The sequence below is a fragment of the Rhinatrema bivittatum genome, chromosome 2 (genome assembly GCF_901001135.1).
Source record: "Rhinatrema bivittatum chromosome 2, aRhiBiv1.1, whole genome shotgun sequence".
Classification (NCBI taxonomy): Eukaryota; Metazoa; Chordata; class Amphibia; order Gymnophiona; family Rhinatrematidae; genus Rhinatrema; species Rhinatrema bivittatum.
In genome coordinates, this window is record NC_042616.1 from 544994140 (window position 1) to 545014466 (window position 20327).

Below are 20327 nucleotides of genomic sequence, written 5' to 3' on the forward strand. Positions count from 1 at the left end.
ATCAAGTAGCACATTTAAGACTAATTGGAGAAAATTCTTTTTCACTCAACGTACAATAAAGCTCTGGAATTTGTTGCCAGAGGATGTGGTTAGTGCAGTTAGTGTAGCTGGGCTCAAAAAAGGTTTAGATAACTTCTTGGAGGAGAAGTCCATTAACTGCTATTAATCAAGTTTACTTAGGGAATAGCCACTGTTATTAATTGCATCAGTAGTATGGGATCTTCTTAGTGTTTGGGTAATTGCCAGGTTCTTCTGGCCTGGTTTGGCCTCTGTTGGAAACAGGATGCTGGGCTTGATGGACCCTTGGTCTGACCCAGCATGGCAATTTCTTATGTTCTTATGAGGACTCCTGGACATGGATGGAGAAGAGGTGTACTCTTGAAGACGAAACGAGACTCTTGGAGAGGATGAAAAGAGACACTCGAGTACGAAGACAGACAAGACGAGACTCTTGGAGTCGGTGAAGAGGAACACTTGAGTACAAAGAAGAGACGAGGCTCTTGGAGTTAGGGAGTGCTATCCCTCAAGGCGCCCTACACAGCCCAAGGACTGGTTGTGGACCACCTTGTACACTGCGCGCCCTACACAACCCGGAGGCTGGTCGCGGACCATGCTAGGAACGGGAGGTGCACCAGATGGAGAGGAGTCGGGCAATACGCGATAAAGTCCAACGGAGGGATTCCAATCTATCAAGCGTAGACTGATTGGAGAGTCCAGGGAATGCCAAGATCTGCCTACGTGTTCTCCAGGATAAAGAGGTGTAGAGAAGAGAGAGGTACACAGAGGCAGTACCTCAGAGAAGCCTTCTTGACATCAGGAAACCTGCACATCTGAAGAGATGGACGACAGCAGGAATGGGTCTCTGCTTAGGGTAGGATCTGGAAGTCTTTGATAGAAGAAGACGGACGAACATATGGATGGAGGATGTCGAGACACCAAGACTTCTGGAACTCAGAACAGGTGGACTTCTGGACGTCAGGACATCGAGACATCGGAGCATCAGGAACATCTAAGAATAGACGAGGGATTCCTAGGCTTGAGGAAGGAAAGCCTGAGACTGGAACATACCACGAGGAAGGTTGACAACAGGGAAGACCTGGACGTTGGACGAAGACATCACGAAGAAGACATCACAAAGAGAGAAGATTTGAAGACGAAGTCTTCTGGACAGGAGCTTGAAGATAACCACGTTGGAACAGTGGAGCTCCAAGGATGGAAGCTGGAGATGATGGAACTCTAAAGATGGACTCTCTGGAGGATGTTGCTCCATCTGAAGGCACTGAAGGAATGGAGCAGTGCCCTTTTATAGGGCAGGAGCAGGAAGAGCCCTGAAGACGTCATCCGGGAGAGCTGAAGAGGAACTTCCTGTGCTGTCCCTTTAAAAGAAGAGAAGAGTGGCACGGCCAGCCCCTAGAGGGAACCCTGGAGCACAGGGGGTGGAGCCAAGGCCTTCAGCAGCGTTGGAGGACGAGAAAGGCCTGAGGACATCGGGTGGCGGCTCCTGACACTGAAGGAAGGCTCGGCGGCAGCATTCTGGCCGCGGTGAAGGGGAATCCCCGTGAGGGATTCCCGCAATGGAGAGGAGGCTCCGGCGGTGTCCTGGCCGCGAAGAAGGTGATTCCCGGTGGGGGGGGGGTTTCCCAAGAAGACTGTCAGAGGCGAAGGGATTAGGCAGCGCGGCTCGGTAGCAGACCAGGCCGCAGAAGAAGAGGTAAGGCCCTGTCCCCGGAGCAGCCACGGGCAGGGGCGCAACAGTCCACCACTAATCTATTGTTTAACAATATCTAGAGGCAAAGTCAAGCTCCCATTTTCCAGACTCTTCTAGGAGCTACCGTTGCAATGACAGTATCACTTCAGTATCAACATTTTGGGTCATCTCATCCACTTCCATATTAAGAAGTGAGAGCGATAGGAGCATATAGCCTACTTTATGGCTTGGGTTCCTCATTGAAAATGAATTGAGGTGGAAGTAGTTGCAAGAGCATCTCAGTCAAGCTAAAGTTTGATTTCCTGTAAAATATTTAAATGTTCTCTGATTGAAAACTAGTGATGTGCTTTTGACAAAAGTAGAATTATGAGAGAAGGTGTTTGTATGGCTACATGAGAGAGAGGTTTGTGTGAGTGTGTATGCTTGCATTTTCTGATTTGGGATCTAACTATAAGTTGAAAAGTTGTTCCTTTTTTTCTTAACTTGTTTGCCTGCATATTTCTATTTTATGTTCCTTGTTCAGGAGTGGTCTTTTGTATGGTATGGCCAAATGAAATGGAATATGATGATAGATGGAGCCTGTTTCAGTAAGGCAGACTATACTGGAGACAAAGTATAAACATTTGCTTCTTGCAACTTATGATCCTCTGTGCTTATCCCATTGCTTTTCTTTTTTCTTTGTTTTGGGGGCTGCTACAACCACCTTTACTGGGAGTTTATCCCATGCATCTAGAATTCTTTTGGTGAAGAAATGTTTTTGTTCTTGACTTTGCCCCTTTTCAATCTCATTGCATAGCCACTTAAACATACTTCCTACTGAAAAGTATTTACTGCTTATACAATATTCCTTTTGGGTTATTAATTTGCTCCTCATGTATATTCCTTCTTCTCCTAGGACAAGCAGGATGGTAGTCCTCACATGTGGATGACATCATCCGATTGAGCCCAGCACGGAAAACGTTTGTCAAAGTTTCTAGAAACTTTGACTGGCAGACTGAACATGCCCAGCCTGCTGCTATCCGCACATCCACACGAGGTTCCCCCTTCAGTCTCTTCTTTTCCGCGATGCAGTAGCCTCGTGGTTGTGGAGCTTCAACTCCTTGAAATTGTTTGAAACGTTTTCGAGTAATTTGTTTCCTCGTCTGGTCCCCCTTCGAGGTCAGTTACTTTCCGGTAGGTACCCTTGTCTTTCGACCTTTTTTGTCATTCTTTGCAGTCAATTCCTGATCCCCCGCACCCTGGTGCCCGTCAGCCATCGACCACGTGCCGGCCTCCTTTTCGATGGTGACAGGTTTTCGACAGTGCCCACGGATCATGTCCATCATGGACCCGTACGACATCCGTGGATGCCATTTGTGTGACCAAATGACACCAAAGGGTGTCGGGCGCACCTGGATAAAATAGAGAAGCTCTTCAGGACTCCGAAATCTTCCACTCCTGCTTCGGTGTCCTCGACACCCAAGGATCGCGGGGAAACATCTCAGTCTCTTCCTCTGGTGATCCCACTGTCCAGCACCCCTAAGGATCAGGGAGAGGTAGATCGATCCTCAGTGGTCTTTCTCCCCTCCCACAGACCTCAGGGTCATCGACATCCTCTGTGCTGGGGGAAGACCGGGCCGAGCACCGGAAGTCCAGAAAGCACTGACGCCGGTCACCATCTCGACACAGTTCTGGTTCCAAAGCAGCATCGGCGGCAATCGAGCCGCCATCAAAGCGGCACCGGCCACCAGAGGCCCCATCCTCCGGTGTCCCTGGTAGCCCGAGGCATTCCCCATCGACTCTGGTGCAGGGCGCCATGCTACCTTGGGAACCCGAGAGCATGTCAGTGATGCCTCATCCCCCTCCATCAGTCCTGAACACTCAAGACTTTCAGGAAGAGTTGGACCGCAGGGTGTAGTCAGCGGTGCTCAAAGCACTCCAGAACGTTGAGCTGCTGGTGCCACCGGCCCCCATACTGATGCCTGAGCCTCCGCCATCGATGCTCACACCCCTGCTAGAGTGTCAGGTCGTCCTTCTTGGCATCCTACCGACGCAACCGGTGCCCGAGAGACCTCAGATGCCTCAGCTACAGACATCCTCCACTGGAGCGATCCTGATTCCTGGGTCTGAGGAGGAGGTTGAAGCCTCGGGGACCAGGCAACCCTTGCCTGCGGTTCCCTGGGCCACCTCTGGTTCCTCCCGGCTTGCCATGGCCGATGCCCTCCTCGATGCCGGGTTTCCATCGATGCCGAAAGTGCCCTCATGTTCTCCGGTGCCCTTGGGGCCCGAGCCCCAGTGAGGAGGAGGGTCCTTATGACCCATGGGGTGACTACTCTTCGGACTCATCCTCTGAGTTCTCAAACGACCCCATCTCGGAGCCTTCCCCGCCGGAGGAGCTGTGTCTCTCGACCTGAAGACCTGCATTTGTGAGCTTTGTAAGGGCAAGGGCAGAAGCCATCCCCTTCCAGCTCCTTTCGGAGGGGGATACCTATCATAAGATGCTGGAGGTTCTCCAGTTCATCGATGCTCCTAAAGAAATCGTGGCAGTGACTATCCACGACATTTTTAAGGTGTTCCTCCTCCATATGTGGAAGGAGGAGTGCCTTCCGGTCAACAGGAAGGCCGATGCCACCTATTTGGTGCAGCAGGCCGTGGGCTTTGAAAGGAGGCACCTCCCCCACCAGTTGGTGGTTGTAGTGGGAAGCCCTACCCAGTTTGAAGAGCGAACTCCCTTTTCAACCAACGCTGCCTCAGATGACCCTCACCACCGATGCCTAGCCTCAGGGGTGGGCGGGGGGTTCCACACGGACGGCCTGCATACTCAAGGCCTCTGGACTGCGGCCGAAGCTCATTGCCAGATAAACTTTCTGGAGCTTCGGGCGATTTAGTATGCCTTGTGGGCCTTCCAGGACAGGTTGTCCTCCTAGGTCATCCTCATCCGAATGGACAACCAGGTAGTGATGTGGTATATCAACAAGCAGGGCGGCACCGTCTCATTCCTCCTCTGTCAGGAGGCAGTGCAGGTCTGGGATTGGGCCCTCTCCAGGGGGATGTAAACTCCAGGCCACCTACCTGCCAGGTCACCTCAACACACTGGTGGACCGCCTCAGTCAATCCTTCCAGCCACACGAGTGGTCCCTGAACACTGCAGTGGCAGCTGGCTTTTTCTGCTGCTGGGGTACGACTCTTATTCTCTTTCCCCCTTAATCACAAGGTGAGCAGATTCTGCACCCTGATGCCGGAGAAGGGCCATCCGGCCTGCGACACCTTCACTGGGGGCAGGGTCTCCTGTATGAGTACCCCCCTATTCTGCTCCTCTCAAGAACTCTGATGAAAGTCCAAGAGGACAGGGGACCATGATCCTAGTGGCACCCTCCTGGCCAAGGCAGGAATGGTTCCCTCTCCTCCAGGACCTGTCAGTTATGCGCCTATCCCGCTGGGACAGCGCCCAACCTCATATTGCAGAGCCAGGGCACCCTGCGCCACCCGAATCTCTGGACCCTGGACCTCACCACGTGGATGTTGAGCGCATGATCCTTCAGCCTTTGCAGCTCTCGGATGGTGTTGGCAGGATCTTAATTGAGTCCCGGAAGCCTTCCACCAGGAAGCCTTACAGCTCGAAGTGAAAGTGTTTCTCCATCTGGTGTGGTGGTCATGGATTGGACTACCCCTGGCATCTGTCTGAGTCTGGCTTCCAGACCAGCTTGGTCCGTGTGCACCTCAGCACACTCAGCACCTACCACAAGAGTGTCGCTGGTGCGTCCATTTCGGTCCAGCCTCTAGTCGGACACTTTATGCGTGGCCTCGTCCATCTGAAGCCCTCGCTGCAACCTCCGACTCCCAGTGGGATCTCAACATTGACCTGGCAAGGCTAATGCAGCCTTCGCTCGAGCCTCTTAAGTCCTGTGACCTTAAGTTCCTCACCTGGAAAGTCATGTTCCTGGTGGAAATCACTCATGCTCGCAGGGTCGGTGAGATCCAGGCCCTGGTTACAGATGCCCTCTACACGAAGTTCTTCCATGTGTACGCATCCCAAATTTCTACCTAAGGTGGTGAGTGCTTTCCATATCAATCAGTCCATCATTCTGCCCACCTTCTTTCCAAGGCCTCATTCCCACCCAGGGGAGCATGCTGTCCACACCTTGGACTGCAAGCGGGCGCTCGCCTTCTGTTTGGATCGTACAGCGGCCCATAGGCAGTCCACCCAGCTCTTCATGGTTTTTGACTCCAACAGACTGGGAGCAGCGGAGGGGAAGCAGACCTGGTTAAACTGGCTTGCGGATTGCATTGCCTTCTGCTATGAGCAAGCAGGCCTCCAGCTGGCCGGCGGGGTGAAAGCTCCCTCTGTACAGGCTATGGTGGCGTCAGTGGCCCATCTGCATGTGGTCCCTGTCGCTGAAATTTTCAGGGCCGCGACCTGGAGTTCTCTCCACACATTCGCTGCTCACTACTGCCTTGACAGGGATCAGATCAGTGGTACTTCATGCACACTCTGTGAGAGCACAGGCATCTTTCTGGACAGAAGTATCATCTGTCTCCCTAGGAGAAATGTGGAGGACTGCCACCTGATCATCCCTGCACTTGTTTTCCAAATGGACATACAGGCAAATGAAGAAATGGCCTTTGGGTCCTGAGTTCGTAAGGCAGCCCTGTCTTCCCCTGGCTCAGTGTTAGGGCAGCTTTTGCATCTCCCAAGTATAATGGACTGGTCTAGCAGGAGGGGAAGGTAAAACTGTACTTACCTGATAATTTTCTTTAAGTCTTGCTAGACCAGTCCAGGACCCACCCAGAAATACAGGGGCCATAAACAGACACCCGAGGCATTCAACTGGCGCTCTTTCCCTCTTTCTTCCTCTTTGCTCTTCCCTTTCCACCCTTTCCTGAGAAAGAGGAATAACTTGGAAGACAATTAAATAAATGAAATAGAGAGCATAAGAGAAGGGTGTCCCTTGCCTGGCTGCTTTGGCGGGCAGCCACTGGCAAAGACCTACAACCACTCCCTTTTTATGGCTGAAATCAGATCATTAAAAAAAGGGTTGTGCCATCTCTGACACCTGAGAAACGCAGAAATCTAAAAACTAACAGCAAACAAAAATTCTGTGGCAGCTAGATGCTATAAAAAAAATACTGTGCTAAACTTGTACAGTGGAAATGTACAAGCTTGAACTCTGTTGAACTCAAGACAATAAAGTGTGTTTATTTTCTTATTAATTATGGGTATAAGCCTGTCTAACTTAGGGCCTGATTCATCAAGGTATTTTCCCATAGACACAGAATAGGAGAAAAGCCTTAGTGAATCAGGCACTTAGTATGTTTCTTAAATTGAGAGTAAACTTTCTGCAGTCACAGGGCATTTGGCAAATTATTCCATAATTTTGATGCTATTCTCTTCTGACCCATTTCTTGAGGAAGGGGTATATATATGAATATTTGCAAAACACATATATACCCCTACTAGAGGGGAGGCAGATGAAAATATGATAGAGATATTAATACCTCAGAAAGTATAAATGCAGAAACAAGTTATTTTTCAATAGAGTGTTATAGGTGCATATAATTGTCTCACCTCATAGGACTTTATTGGTTGTAATAATTGTAGTTATCTGCACATAACTGCATGTGTGCATTTTTATACTGCCTGATAGTTTGTGTATTACCTTAACTGGCATGGTTCAAGTAGCCATTCTTGGAGGAGCTGGGATATAGTTATATTGAGCTACATTCCATTCCGGAAGGACTGGGTAGAAAGGGAGGAGGTATAGCACAATATATTGAAAAGATAATATTAAAGCAATAAAATTGTAGGGCTTACGAGGTGAGGAAGATGCATTATGGTTTAATCTTGAAAGAGAGAGTGAAACATATTTACCTTGTATTCAGAAGGAATTCAGACTCCTTCACTTTTTCCTCATTTTGTTACATTAGTCTTATTCTAAAATAGATAATTTGCATTTTTTTCCTCCTTCAGTCTACACTCAGTACCCCATAATGACAAAGCAAAATCAGGTTTCTAGAAATGTATGCAAATTAAAAACCAAAACAAAAAAATCCTGAAATATCAACTTTACATAAGTATTCAGACCCTTTACTCAGACTTTTGCAGCCTCATGTTTTCTTGGCTGTGACTCTATTATCTTGGCACATCTGGATTTCGTTATCTTCTTCCATTCTTCTCTGTAGATCCTCTCAAGCTCTGTCAGGTTGTATGGGGAGCGTCGATGCACAGCTATTTTCAGGTCTCTCCAGAGATGATTGATCGGGTTCAAGTCCAGGCTCTGGATGGGCCACTCAAGGATAGTCACAGACTTGCCCTGAAGCCACTCCTGCATTGTCTTGGCAGTGTGCTTAGGGTCATTGTCCTGTTGGAAGGCAAATCGTTGCCCCAGTCTGAGATCCAGAGTGTTCTGGAGCAGGTTTTCATCAAAGATCTCTCTGTACTTTACTCCATTCCTCTTTCCCTCAATTTTGATTAGTCTCCCAGTTCCTGCAACTGAAAAACATCCCCACAGCACGATGCTGTCACCACATTTCGATGTAGGGATGGTATTTGTTAGATGATGAGCAGTGCCTGGTTTCCTGCACACATGATACTTGGCATTCAGGCCAAAGAGTTCAATCTTGGTTTTGTCAGACCAGAGAATCTTGTTTCTTAGGCTCTGAAAGTCCTTTAAGTGCCTTTTTGCAAACTCCAAGCAGGCTATCATGTGCCTTTTACTGAGGAGTGGCTTCCATCTAGCTACTCTACCATAAAGGTCTGATTGTTGGAGTGCTGCAAAGATGGTTGTCCTTCTGGAAGGTTCTCCTATCTCCACACTGGAACTCTGGGGCTCTGTCAGAGTGACCCTTTGGTTCTTGGTCACCTCCCTAACCAAGGCCCTTCTCCCCTAATTGCTCAGTTTGGGCGTGTGGCCAGCTCTAGTAAGAGTCCTGGTGGTTCTGAACTTCTTCCATTTAAGAATGATGGAAGCCATTGTGAAAGTCCTGAAGAACAATGCTGCAACAATTTTTTTCATACCCTTTCCCAGATCTGTGCCTCAACACAATCCTGTTCCAGAAGTCTACAGACCATTCCTTCAACTTCATGGCTTTGATTTTGCTCTGACATGCAGTGTCAACTGTGGGACCTTATATAGACAGGTGTGTGCTTTTCCAAATCATGTTCAGTCAATTGAATTTACCACAGGTGGACTCCAAGTTGGAGAAATATCTCAAAGATGATCAGTGGAAACAGTTTGCATCTGAACTCAATTTTGTGTCAAAGCAAAGAGTCTGAATACTTGTGTAAATATTATATTTCAGTTTTGTCATTTATAATTTGCACAAATTTTTACAAACCTGATTTCACTTTGTTGTTATGGGATATTGTATGTAGATTGAAGAGGGAAAAATGCATATTATCCAAAAAATGTGGAAAAAGTGAAGCAGTCTGCATAGCATGTTGGTGTAATAAACAGACCTCCATCACATCAGACAGAATGGACAGTGATTTAATGGAGGATAGTCACAAAATTGCTATGAAAGGGGAAGGTGCTATTGCTAAGGAATTTCAGTCTGTCTGATGATTGGGGCATTCTGGCTATGGTGTCTTCTAGAAGCTGGGAGATTTTGGATTCACTGCAAAAAGAATTGCTTTGTCAATTGGTAACAGAACCTACATAGGACGGGGCAATACAGGGATAATATCTCTGATGTTGTGGACAGTAATCTGGGATCCAATGAGCACTGGCTGGTATGATTCAATATTAGAGCACAGGAGATGCAGGTTCATTCAAAGGAGAGAGGGTCCTAGACTGTAGGAAAACTAATTTTGTTAAAATGGGGGAAGTACCTCAAGGAGTCATTAGTAGGATGGAAAAATCTAGGGGAAGTAGAAGAGCAGTGGGTAAAACTAAAAGATATATATTATAACGGCACCTAACCCTTTTGTTTGGCAAGTAAACATAGGAAAGAGAAAAAAGAGGCCGCTGTGGTTTTCTAAAGAAGTAGCTGAAAAGGTAAGGGAGAAAGTCAGCGTTCATAAACTGCAAGAGATCACAAAAAGAGGAAGACATGACAATATCTGGATCAGCTAAGAGAAGCTGGGAAAGTAGTCAAGAATGCAAAATTTCAAAATAAAGAAAAACTAGCAAATATGGTAAAATGAGGGAAGGAACAAGACTATCTTTTATATATGTTAATGAGAGAGGGAAGTACAAAAGTGGCATTGTGAGGCTGAGGTGAAGGGAAGGAATATGTAGATGAGTGAAATTGCTCAACAAATATTTCTGATCTGTGTTCTCAGAAGAAGGACCAGGAGCAGGACCACACAAAACAAATACAAATGAGATTGGAAGCTTGATGAGCCTCCAGTTGACTTTCAGAAAATTGTGTCCATGAGGAGCTAACCAAACTTAAAGTAGATAAGGTTTTAGGGCTGGATAGGAACTTAAGAGAAGTCCTGGCAGTTCAGTTGGCTGACCTTTTCAATGCTTCTTTAGAATTGGGAGTAGTTCTGGAGATGGGCAGATACGGTTCTTATTCATAAAAGTGGAAGTAAGGAGGAAGCTGGAAACTACAAGCCGGTTAATCTAACCTCTGTGGTGAACAAATTAAAGAGGATAGTGCAGTTTCTGGAATCCAATGGATTGCAAGATCTGAGGCAGCATGGTTTTATTAGAGGTAGATCTTGTCAGATGAATTTTATCAATTTCTTTGACTGGGTGACCAGAGAAGGCATTAGAAGTATTGTACTTGGATTTCAGTAAGGCCTTGACTCAGTTCCACATAAGCAACTTATAAATAAATTGAGCACACTTGGGATGGGACCTAGAGTGACCAGCTGGGTTAGAAATTGGGCTAAGTTGGAGGCAACAAAGGGTAGTGGTAAATGGAATTTACTCTGAGGAGGGGGGGGGCGTTACTGGTGGTGTGCCTTAGGGATGGGACTTTGGATTAGTTCTTTTCAATATTTTTGTGAGCGACATAGCTGAAGGGATTGTAGGGAAAAGTTTCATTTTGCCGATGATACTGAAACCTGCAACAGGATAGACAGCCAGGAAGAAGTGAAAAACAAGGAGGGGTCTTCAGAATGTCAATGAATAGTCTGGGGACTGGCAGCTAAGTTTTGAATGCTAAAAAATGCAGAATAATGTGTTTAGGTTGCAAAATACCAAAGGAGAGGTACAATATTGGAGATGAAATTCTTCTAAGCATTAAAGAGCAAAATCTGGGGGCGATTGTATCTGATAATCTTAAGGTGGCCAACAGGTGGATAAAGCATCGGCAAAAGCCTGAAAGATGCTTTGCTGCAAAGGGAGATGAATGGTCAGCAGAAAAAGGGAGATGATATTGTCCCTTTATCAGTCCCTGGTAGAGACCTCATTTGGAATACTGTGTACAGTTCTGGAGACAGCACCTTCAAAAGGATATAAACTGGTTGGAGTCTGTCCAGAGGATGGATATTAAAATGATCCGTGGTCTTCATTCTAAAGCATATGGGGAATAGACTTAAAGATCTAAACATGTACACCCTAGAGGAAAGGCAAAATAGGAGAAATGTGATAGAGACATTTAAATATCTCAAAGATTTCCATGCATAGGAGGCTAGCTTCTCTAGAACAAGGGGTCATGGGATGAGAGTGAAAGTGGGTAGATTCAGGAGTAATTTTAGGAAATACTTCTTTACAGAGAATAGTGGATGCATAGAATGGCCTCCCAGTAGAGGTGGTGGAGACAAAAATGGTAAATGAATTCAAGATCAGGGGATCTGTAAGGGAGTGATGGGAACCGTAAAGCAAAATTATTTATTTTATGTATTTATTGGGGGTTTTTTTATATACCGATGTTCGATCTGGAATATCACATTGGTTTACATTGCAACTGAGGTTCTAAGAAGTCGAGGCCTTCTTATTTTACATTGTAACTTCAAAATAATTCTTACAGTAAAATTTAAACTGAAACGGGAACAACATTATTCCTACAGCGTATCTTATAGTATAACAACATAATATAATATAACTTACAATGGATTAAAATGGAACAAAAGCAACATTGTTTTCAATGCCTAGTCTGGAGTAGCATGGAGAATAGCAATTTCATAGCAATTTTGACATTGAGTAGTACAAGTGTCTGTAGATTGCCATAGTGTAATTTGTAAAGTATAAATATGATCAAGAGATAACAGTGGAGATGAGGTTGGTAATTGCTGTGTATGTGTGTGTGTTAATAGGTAGTAGGGAGTCTTGAAATTAGTGAGAAGTATGGTGCTGTGGTCTAAGGGGGATAGGAATGGAGGAATAACCAGAAGGTCTGAAGGGGAAGTGAGGTTCATCTTAGTGCAGTTGGTAGATGGGCATTAAGTAGTTGTCGGGAAGGCTTTTTGGAAGAGCAATGTTTTGAGGGTTGTTTTTTTTTTGTTTGTTTGTTTGTTTGTTTTTTTGAAGGATTGCGTTGTTGGTTCCAATCTTAGATGCGTCGGTAAGTTATTCCAGAGCGAGAGTCCGGCCACAGAGCACGTTCTCATTTGTGGTCAGGTGTGTTATTTTTGGTGAGGGAATTGGGATGAGTTCGGTGTTGGTGGAGCGGAGGTTCCTTTGTGGGTTGTAAAAATGAAGGGTCGCGTTCAGCCAGTTAAATTTGTCATTGTAGAGTGCTTTGTGGATGAGGGTAAGGACTTTATATTGTATTCTGAATGGAATGGGTAACCAGTGTAGGTTTTTGAGGATTGGTGAGATGCGATCCTATCTTTTGCTGTTTGTGAGTAATCTTGCTGCTGCATTTTGAAGCAATTGCAGCGGTCTGAGGGTGGTTGTTGGCAGGCCAAGAAGGAGGACATTGCAATAGTCAAGTTTGGAGAATAATAATGCTTGGAGGACTGTTCGGTGGTCTTGGGTGTAGAGAAGTGGTTTGATTCAATTGGATCAAGGAAGAGCACTCGATGTCATCTACTTGGATTTCAGCAAAGCTTTTGATACGGTTCCGCACAGGAGACTGGTGAATAAAAACGAGAAGCTTAGGAGTGAGTGCCGAGGTGGTGATCTGGATTGCAAACTGGTTGACGGACAGAAGACAATGTGTGATGGTAAATGGAACTTTCTCTGAAGAGAGAGCGGTTTTAAGTGGTGTACTGCAAGGATCTGTGTTGGGACCAGTCCTGTTCAATATCTTTGTGAACGACATAGCAGACGGGATAGAAGGTAAGGTTTGTCTTTTTGCGGATGACACTAAGATCTGCAACAGAGTGGACACGCCGGAAGGAGTGGAGAGAATGAGACGGGATTTAAGGAAACTGGAAGAGTGGTCGAAGATATGGCAGCTGAAATTCAATGCCAAGAAGTGCAAAGTCATGCATATGGGGAGTGGAAATCCGAATGAACTGTATTCGATGGGGGGGGGGGGGGGAGGGGGGGGGGGGGGGGGGGGGGGGGGGGGGGGGAGAAGGCTGATGTGCACGGAGCAGGAGAGAGACCTTGGGGTGATAGTGTCTAATGATATGAAGTCTGCGAAACAATACGACAAGGCGATGGCAAAAGCCAGAAGAATGCTGGGGTGCATAGAGAGAGGAATATCGAGTAAGAAAAGGGAAGTGATTATCCCCTTGTACAGGTCCTTGGTGAGGCCTCACCTGGAGTACTGTGTTCAGTTCTGGAGACCGTATCTACAAAGAGACAAGGACAAGATGGAAGCGGTACAGAGAAGGGCGACCAGGAAGGTGGAGGATCTTCATCGGATGACATACGAGGAGAGATTGAAGAATCTAAATATGTACTCCCTGGAGGAAAGGAGGAGCAGGGGTGATATGATTCAGACTTTCAGATACTTGAAAAACTTTAATGATCCAAAGACAACGACAAACCTTTTCCGACAGAAAAAAATCAGCAGAACCAGAGGTCACGAGCTGAGGCTCCAGGGAGGAAGACTAAGAACCAATGTCAGGAAGTATTTCTTCACGGAAAGACTGATACATCACGCATTTCCAGCATAGCTCCCTGCTTCAACAGCAGGGGAGAAGAAAAAACAACCAATAAGGGCTGTATAACATAGTCTGGGTAAAACAAATAAGCATGGGTGTAGCTTGCTTATTGCGGCGGTTACTACCCCTACTACCCCTAACTAATCAAGCTAGATATTTCAATGGTGGGGGTGGAAGGGAAATAGAACCAAGAGCTAAAAGAAACAGATAAGTATGAGAGAAAAAAACGTGTGAAGCTTGCTGGGCAGACTGGATGGGCCGTTTGGTCTTCTTCTGCTGTCATTTCTATGTTTCTATGTTTCTATGGATGCCTGGAATGCCCTTCCGGAGGAAGTGGTGAAGTCTAAAACTGTGAAGGACTTCAAAGGGGCGTGGGATAAACACTGTGGATCCATCAAGTCTAGAGGACATGAATAAAGAGGAGGCAGCAAAACACTGCACGGAGCGGCAGTAGCCACAGAGGCATTCACGGAGCGGGATGCCAGTGGTTGGTGTTCCACCTTCACGGAGCGGAAGGTTGGAGGGCTGCCATCTCCAAAAAAAAAAACAGGGGTGGGTAAGAGTATGGGGCAGGGATGTTGCCTGCTTGTTTGCAGCGGTTGCTACCCCTAATTGAGCTGGATGTTCACTTGGATGCAGATCCGGCGCTGCTCTCTACATTGGTGGTGGGGTGGAGGGGGAATTAGGGGTGGAGGGTACTGGAAGCCAATAGTAATAGGTGGGAGAGAGAAAAAAGGAAAAAAAAAAAAAAGGATAAAGTGTGTAGCTTGCTGGGCAGACTGGATGGGCCGTTTGGTCTTCTTCTGCTGTCATTTCTATGTTTCTATATGATTCTTTTTAGGAGTTTAATTTTGAAGAATCCATCTCTTATTATTGTATTGATGTGTTTTTTGAGGTTTAGTTCATCATCTAGGATGATGCCTAAGTCTTTGGCTGTCGAAACTATTTGATTCTCCATCTTGGATGCTGTACAGTTTTGGATTAGTGCTATGGTGGATTTGTTTTTTATGTGTAAAATTTCAGTTTTTTTTTTATGGTTGAGGGAGAGAGACATTTGTGAGAGTAGCTGGGTTATCTTCTGTAGGTGGGTGTTCCAGAGTTTTAAGGTGTTTTCTAGGGTTTCTTTCAGAGGGAGCAGGATTTGAACATCATCTGCGTAGATGAAATAGGATAGGCCTAATTCAATTAGGAGAGTGAAGAAGGTGGATGAGAGGGAAGAGCCTTGAGGGACACCGTGTGGCAGGGGGATTGGGTTGGATTCTGATGCATTCAGTCTGACTTTATAGGATCTGTCTGATAGGTATGATTTAAAACATTTAAGTGTGGAGTTACATAGGCCAATTTCATTTAGCTAAGAGGGTTTCATGGTTGATGGTGTCAAATACCGCCGAGATGTCTAGTAAGATCAGTAGATAGGAGTGACCACTATCGAGTCCTTTGAGGATGGAGTCAGTGAGGGTGAGAAGTAGAGTTTCCGTGCTGAAATGCTTTCTGAATCCGTGTTGGGCTGGAGATAGTATGTTCTGATATTAGTTGGGCAGACTAGATTATCCATTTGTGTGTGTGTGTGTGGTTTTGTTTTTTTTCTGCGATCATGTTTCTATATTTTACATTGGACATAAAATTATACACAATTAAATGTCTATCCTTCTCAACTGTTTGCTCTTCTCTGTGTTAAGATCCAAAGTAACACTTTCTGGTGGGAAGGGGGAAACAATTTTTTTTGTCAAGCCAAACCATCAATAACTTTATGATTGGGATACTGGAAAAAGGAACTCGTAAGTACCCAAGAATGTAAGACCATGGAAATTAAAATGATTTAATAGATAACACGGGAGGTCATTTTCAAAAGTATTTGCATGTGTATATGGACTTTTGAAAATTGCTACAATGTTACTTTTACGTACATAACTCCTTTGAAACTTATCTCCATTGGTTTTGTCACCCATTACCAGAAGTCGTCCTGATGCAGTACATATAACTTTTTGTCATAACTTTTTTTTTTTTTTTTACTCCTCTCTAAATATGTTGCCACCTCCTTTCACTTTACAACTTGTTCCAGCTTTGAAAACAACTACCACTGTTGTAACCCAGCCTAAAGTTTACTTGTAGATTCAGGCAACATCTGAAGCTCATTCTGCTTTCAGCTGTCAAAGGGGATCCTAGCTCTCAGATGCTGGTCACAAAAGTATAGTGCAATAAAGTTATCACCTAGCGCACAGAATTATTTCTGCAGGTCTCATCAAAAAGATGGTGATATCTCATTATTTTGGATATGAAGCAAAAAAATGATTTAAAAAAAAAATCCCTCTCTGGCTTGGTGCCTGTTTTGAAAACTGCTGGCCAAATCAGTTTTTGTGGTTGCAGCTGGTTACTGGATTTCTGCCACAGCACCTCGGAAGCTTGCCAATGTGGCTCCTTTACCAGAAAAGACTGGTGGACAAATAGTTGTTTTCTCCCACACAGGATACGCAGCTAATCTGAAAAAAAATCTATGGGCCGGATTTTAAGAGGCAGGCGTAGGAGTACATTTGTGCGCGCAACCTGGCGCGCACAAATGTACGCCCAATTTTATAACATGCTTGCTCAGCCACGCGCATGTTATAAAATCCAGGGTCAGCGCACGCAAGGGGGGTGCACCTTGTGTGCGCGAGCCCTAGAGGAGCCCTGATGGCTTTCCCCGTTTGCTTCGAGGCCCCCCCACCTTCCCCTCCCTTCACCTTTGTTTTACAAGTTGCGCCTGCCAGTGCGCGATCCCCCGGCCTAGCGGCCCTATGAAGGCCCCTGGCCACGCCACGCCCCAGACCGCCCATGCCCCGCCCTTTTTTTCAAGCCCCGGGACATACACGCGTCCCGGGGCTTGCGCGCGTCGCCGGGCCTATGCAAAATAGGCTCGGTGCGCGTGACCCCCCCTGCGCGAGTAAGGCTTTTAAAATCTGCCCCTATATGTATATCCTCTATGCTTAAAATTCAAGGCTGGGCAGCTGACACATGCTGATGGAGTTGTATTGCCGAGCTGAGGGAAGAGAGTGCCTAGAGGGAAAGAAAAGAAGCTGGGAGGAAATGTGCCTGGAAGCAGAAAATAGAGTACCTGGAGGTGAAAGAAAGAGAGATCAAGGAAAAAATTAAAATATAGGAAAAAGCAAAACAAAAAAAATCTCACTGCCATGAAAAAAGTAGAGAAAAGAGCAAAGGAAAAAGTGGGACAAATGTTCCTGGCTGTGAGACCAGTGCGGGAGTTTGGGCATCACGTGGCACAAAGTCGAGAACCACAGAAAGGAGCACCATGCTGACGGTTGAGCTCTGCCTTAGAATAGTGATTCTCAGTCCCCATCCTGGTTTTCAGACTGTCGGCAGTGAAAACGCTTGAGAGATTTATATGCAACTCATGCACATTCATTGGAGATATCCTGAAAACCCAGACTGGACAGGAGGTTCCCAAGGACGGGGTTGAGGACCATTGTATGAAGGTGGAATTTAGAGAGCAGGGACACCGTATGAAGTTTGATATATTGTTAAAATGTTTCAGTAGTGAAGAAGAGCAGGGTCTATGTACTTTAAGATGCATTCCTGTATGGGAAGGCTTGAGCACTTTCTCACCTCAGGGCACTTACCTGCTAGCTAGGCACATTCTTAGAATTTGTTTTCCTCATTTTAGCTTTGATCTGATCAAGGGATTATAATTCTTGAAAGCCAGTCACAAATATTTGAGTCCAATTTAAAGGTTTCACCTACAGCTTGCCAGAGCAGAAAAAAAATTAGAAAATTTGAACACCAGGCAAAATAATTTTGGAGCCAGAAAAAAAACATTCATTATTTTGCTTTATTTTTTGGACTGTTTGACTGTTTTGCTCTCTTCTGATTTTGAATAATTTTCATTTTTGCTCTTTTTTTCATTTGTGTTTTTTTTTTCTTCTGTTTTATATTGGATTTTTTTTTTTAACTTGGTTTATGAATGTGATGGAGGTCTGCCACCTTTTGGTTTTATTTTTATTCTCCTTTTCCCCATCCTCACTCCAGACTCCCTCTTCTCTGGGGCAGGGAGCCACCCCGGGCTGCAGTGTCTTCTCCTGAGCCAGGTCCCTCTCCGGAAGCAGCTGCTCTCTTAAAGCCCGGACCCCCTCCAGCCATCGATTGTTCTCTCTTGGTCCGGGCTGCCGCACACAACAGCTGCTCTCTCGTTTTGTGCTAACCGCAGGCAGTGGTAGCTGTCTTCCAGCAGTCTAGCCTCTAATGCTTAGGGCCTGTGGCCCGCAGCAGCTAATCTTTTGTACTCCTCAGCAGTGGTGGCTTTTCCTGAGCCAAGTGCTGGATTTTAGGAGCTCAGCCAACCTATTGCCCGGAAATTTCACATGCCTGCCTATGTTCATTGTAATTTAAAAGGCAGATTGCTTCAGGCATGTAAAAATAATACAGCCTAGTCCCCATTTTCATTTGCTGATATTGTGATGAAACGTGTTTCGAGTTCATTAAGAAGTTGCAAACTGGCCAGTAGGTACAGATTGGGGGACACTGTGTTTTAAAAAGGGGATATTTTAATTTTATACACATTTTAAAATTAAGTATCTGTTTTTGTCTCTGGTTAAGACTGTATCTACATTGTTATATGCATGCTTCAAGTACAATATTGTCTGCCCAAAAATAAGTCTCGTTTCTCCTGTAGGCTGATTGTATGTATCCTATTTTTATTTTTATTTTTTTTGTGGTAAGGGGGTGGGTGGGAACAATAGTGAGAGCAATTGTGGGGTGGTTTTTTTTTGTTTTGTTTTGTTTTTTAAATTTAAAACTAATCTCTCCCCTTTTAGCCTTTTTGCCCTTCTGCTTGGTGAAACAGAAAATTGCACACACTCAAGGACTGGTTATGATACAAAGAAAGCTGTGCATGTCTGTATGCCTTAATCCCTTCTTGGATTTCGCTTTTAGTAGTTTTGGTTTTGTGTGGAATTTTTCTTTTGTCCTGTTTTTATTGCTGAGTCATACAGGTTGTGTGCAGTACAGGAGACTCATTGAGGAAGTACTTTACCTACTGCACAAGTGCTATCTGTTCATGTGATACTGGGCGCCTCCCTGTGTAAGTAAGGGCTACAGTACAGGCCTGCAAAATGAACTTGAAAATAACCTGTAGCCACAGAGTATAAAGCCAGTTTTGGGATAAGCCTTTCTAATATCTCTTATTGTGTGCATCAAAAATGTCCTTCGGAGCAGAATCTGAATGTTGAATGTGCTGCTGCTTTATTGTCTGTCTACTATTATCCTCCCCCACAACAAAATAAGGCTTACTACCCAAGCAGAACAAAAATGTGCCTCATTAGGGTATATTTTTGTTAGGCAGTTGACATGTAAGATTTTTATTTAAAACTTTTTATATCCTCATATCACATTCAGAATTTTGAGAGCAGCATAAACTGACTTCAATCTTAGTGCTGGTTCTCTTTTAAAAAGCTGGATTTTATGTTGTAGGAAGCAAAATAATAATGGAACACTTCCATATTTAGGACACTTTTGGTTTCTCAAATTAAAAGGTAACAGGTCCCTGGTTTCTGGGCATCTAAATTATGAGTCTTTGACATGCAAGCGCCACACATTTCCATTTTTGGCACACTTGAGTTTGTGGTCTGTAAGATACAGGGCAGCAATGCCATTATAGTAAGTGTTTTGTAAATCTTATTCCAGCATCCTGGGGGAGAAGAAGTCCTGCGGGAACAAGCTGGAGGAGATGCCACAGAGACATTTGAAGATATTGGTCATTCCACAGATGCCAGAAATATGTCCAAATCATTCATCATAGGAGAAGTTCATCCAGTAAGTCTCTTCCTGTGGGTGCTTATGTTTAGTTAAAATAAATCTTTTTGCAATATTCCATCTAAATTAGTCATTCTTGGAAAGCACAAACTAAAGCATTTTTTTTTCTTTCTTGTATCTGTTTTGGAGGAAGAAGTATTTAAAGTCTTAAAGGGAGGAGGAATAGCCTAGTGGTTAGAGAAGTGGGCTATGAACCAGGAGACCAGGGTTTGAATCCTGCTGTCGCTCCCTGTGATCTTGGCCAAGTCACTTTACCATCCATTGCCTCAGGTACAAAACTTAGATTGTAAGCGCTCTGGGGATAGAGAAATACCTACAGTACCTGAATGTAAACCAATGTGATATCTCAGATTGAATGTCGGTATATAAAATAATAATAATAATAATAATAAACAGAGTAGGATTAAATGGTCAATTTTTCCAATGAAGAGAGGTGGCTAGCGGAGTATCCCAGGGATCTGTACTGGGGCCAGTGTTTTAACACATTTATTAATATCTGGAAAAGGGTGCAGTGAGTGAGGGAATCAAATTTATAAATGTAATTTATTCAAAGTAGTTAAAATATGAGCAGACTTTGAAGAATTTCAGAAGCACCTTGCAAGACTGAGGAACTTTGGTATATAAATGGCAGACAAATTTTAATGTGGATAAGTGCAAAGTGATGTACACTTAAGTACATATATATAAAATTCTGGGTTTTACATTAGGAGTGTACAACTTGGGGGGAGGGGAAGACCTAGGAATGATTGTACCCACAACATTGAAATTCTCAGGTCAGTGCCGAACTGTTTAAAAAAATAAAAGTTGATAAACTACTAGGAATTATTCAGAAAGGAATAGAAAATAAAAACTGTGACTATCATAATGCAAAAAGAGTTCTAGTATTGT

General features: G+C 44.9%; 1 protein-coding gene across 1 annotated transcript in view; it reads left to right on the plus strand.

The window, feature by feature from the left end:
• Window positions 1-20327, plus strand: part of LOC115085176 (cytochrome b5) — a 67481-nt gene that overhangs the window by 26151 nt on the left and 21003 nt on the right. The window contains exon 2 of the mRNA XM_029590879.1: window positions 19311-19439. Within this exon, the coding sequence (XP_029446739.1) occupies window positions 19311-19439 (129 nt within the window). The remainder of the gene's footprint in view (window positions 1-19310; window positions 19440-20327) is intronic.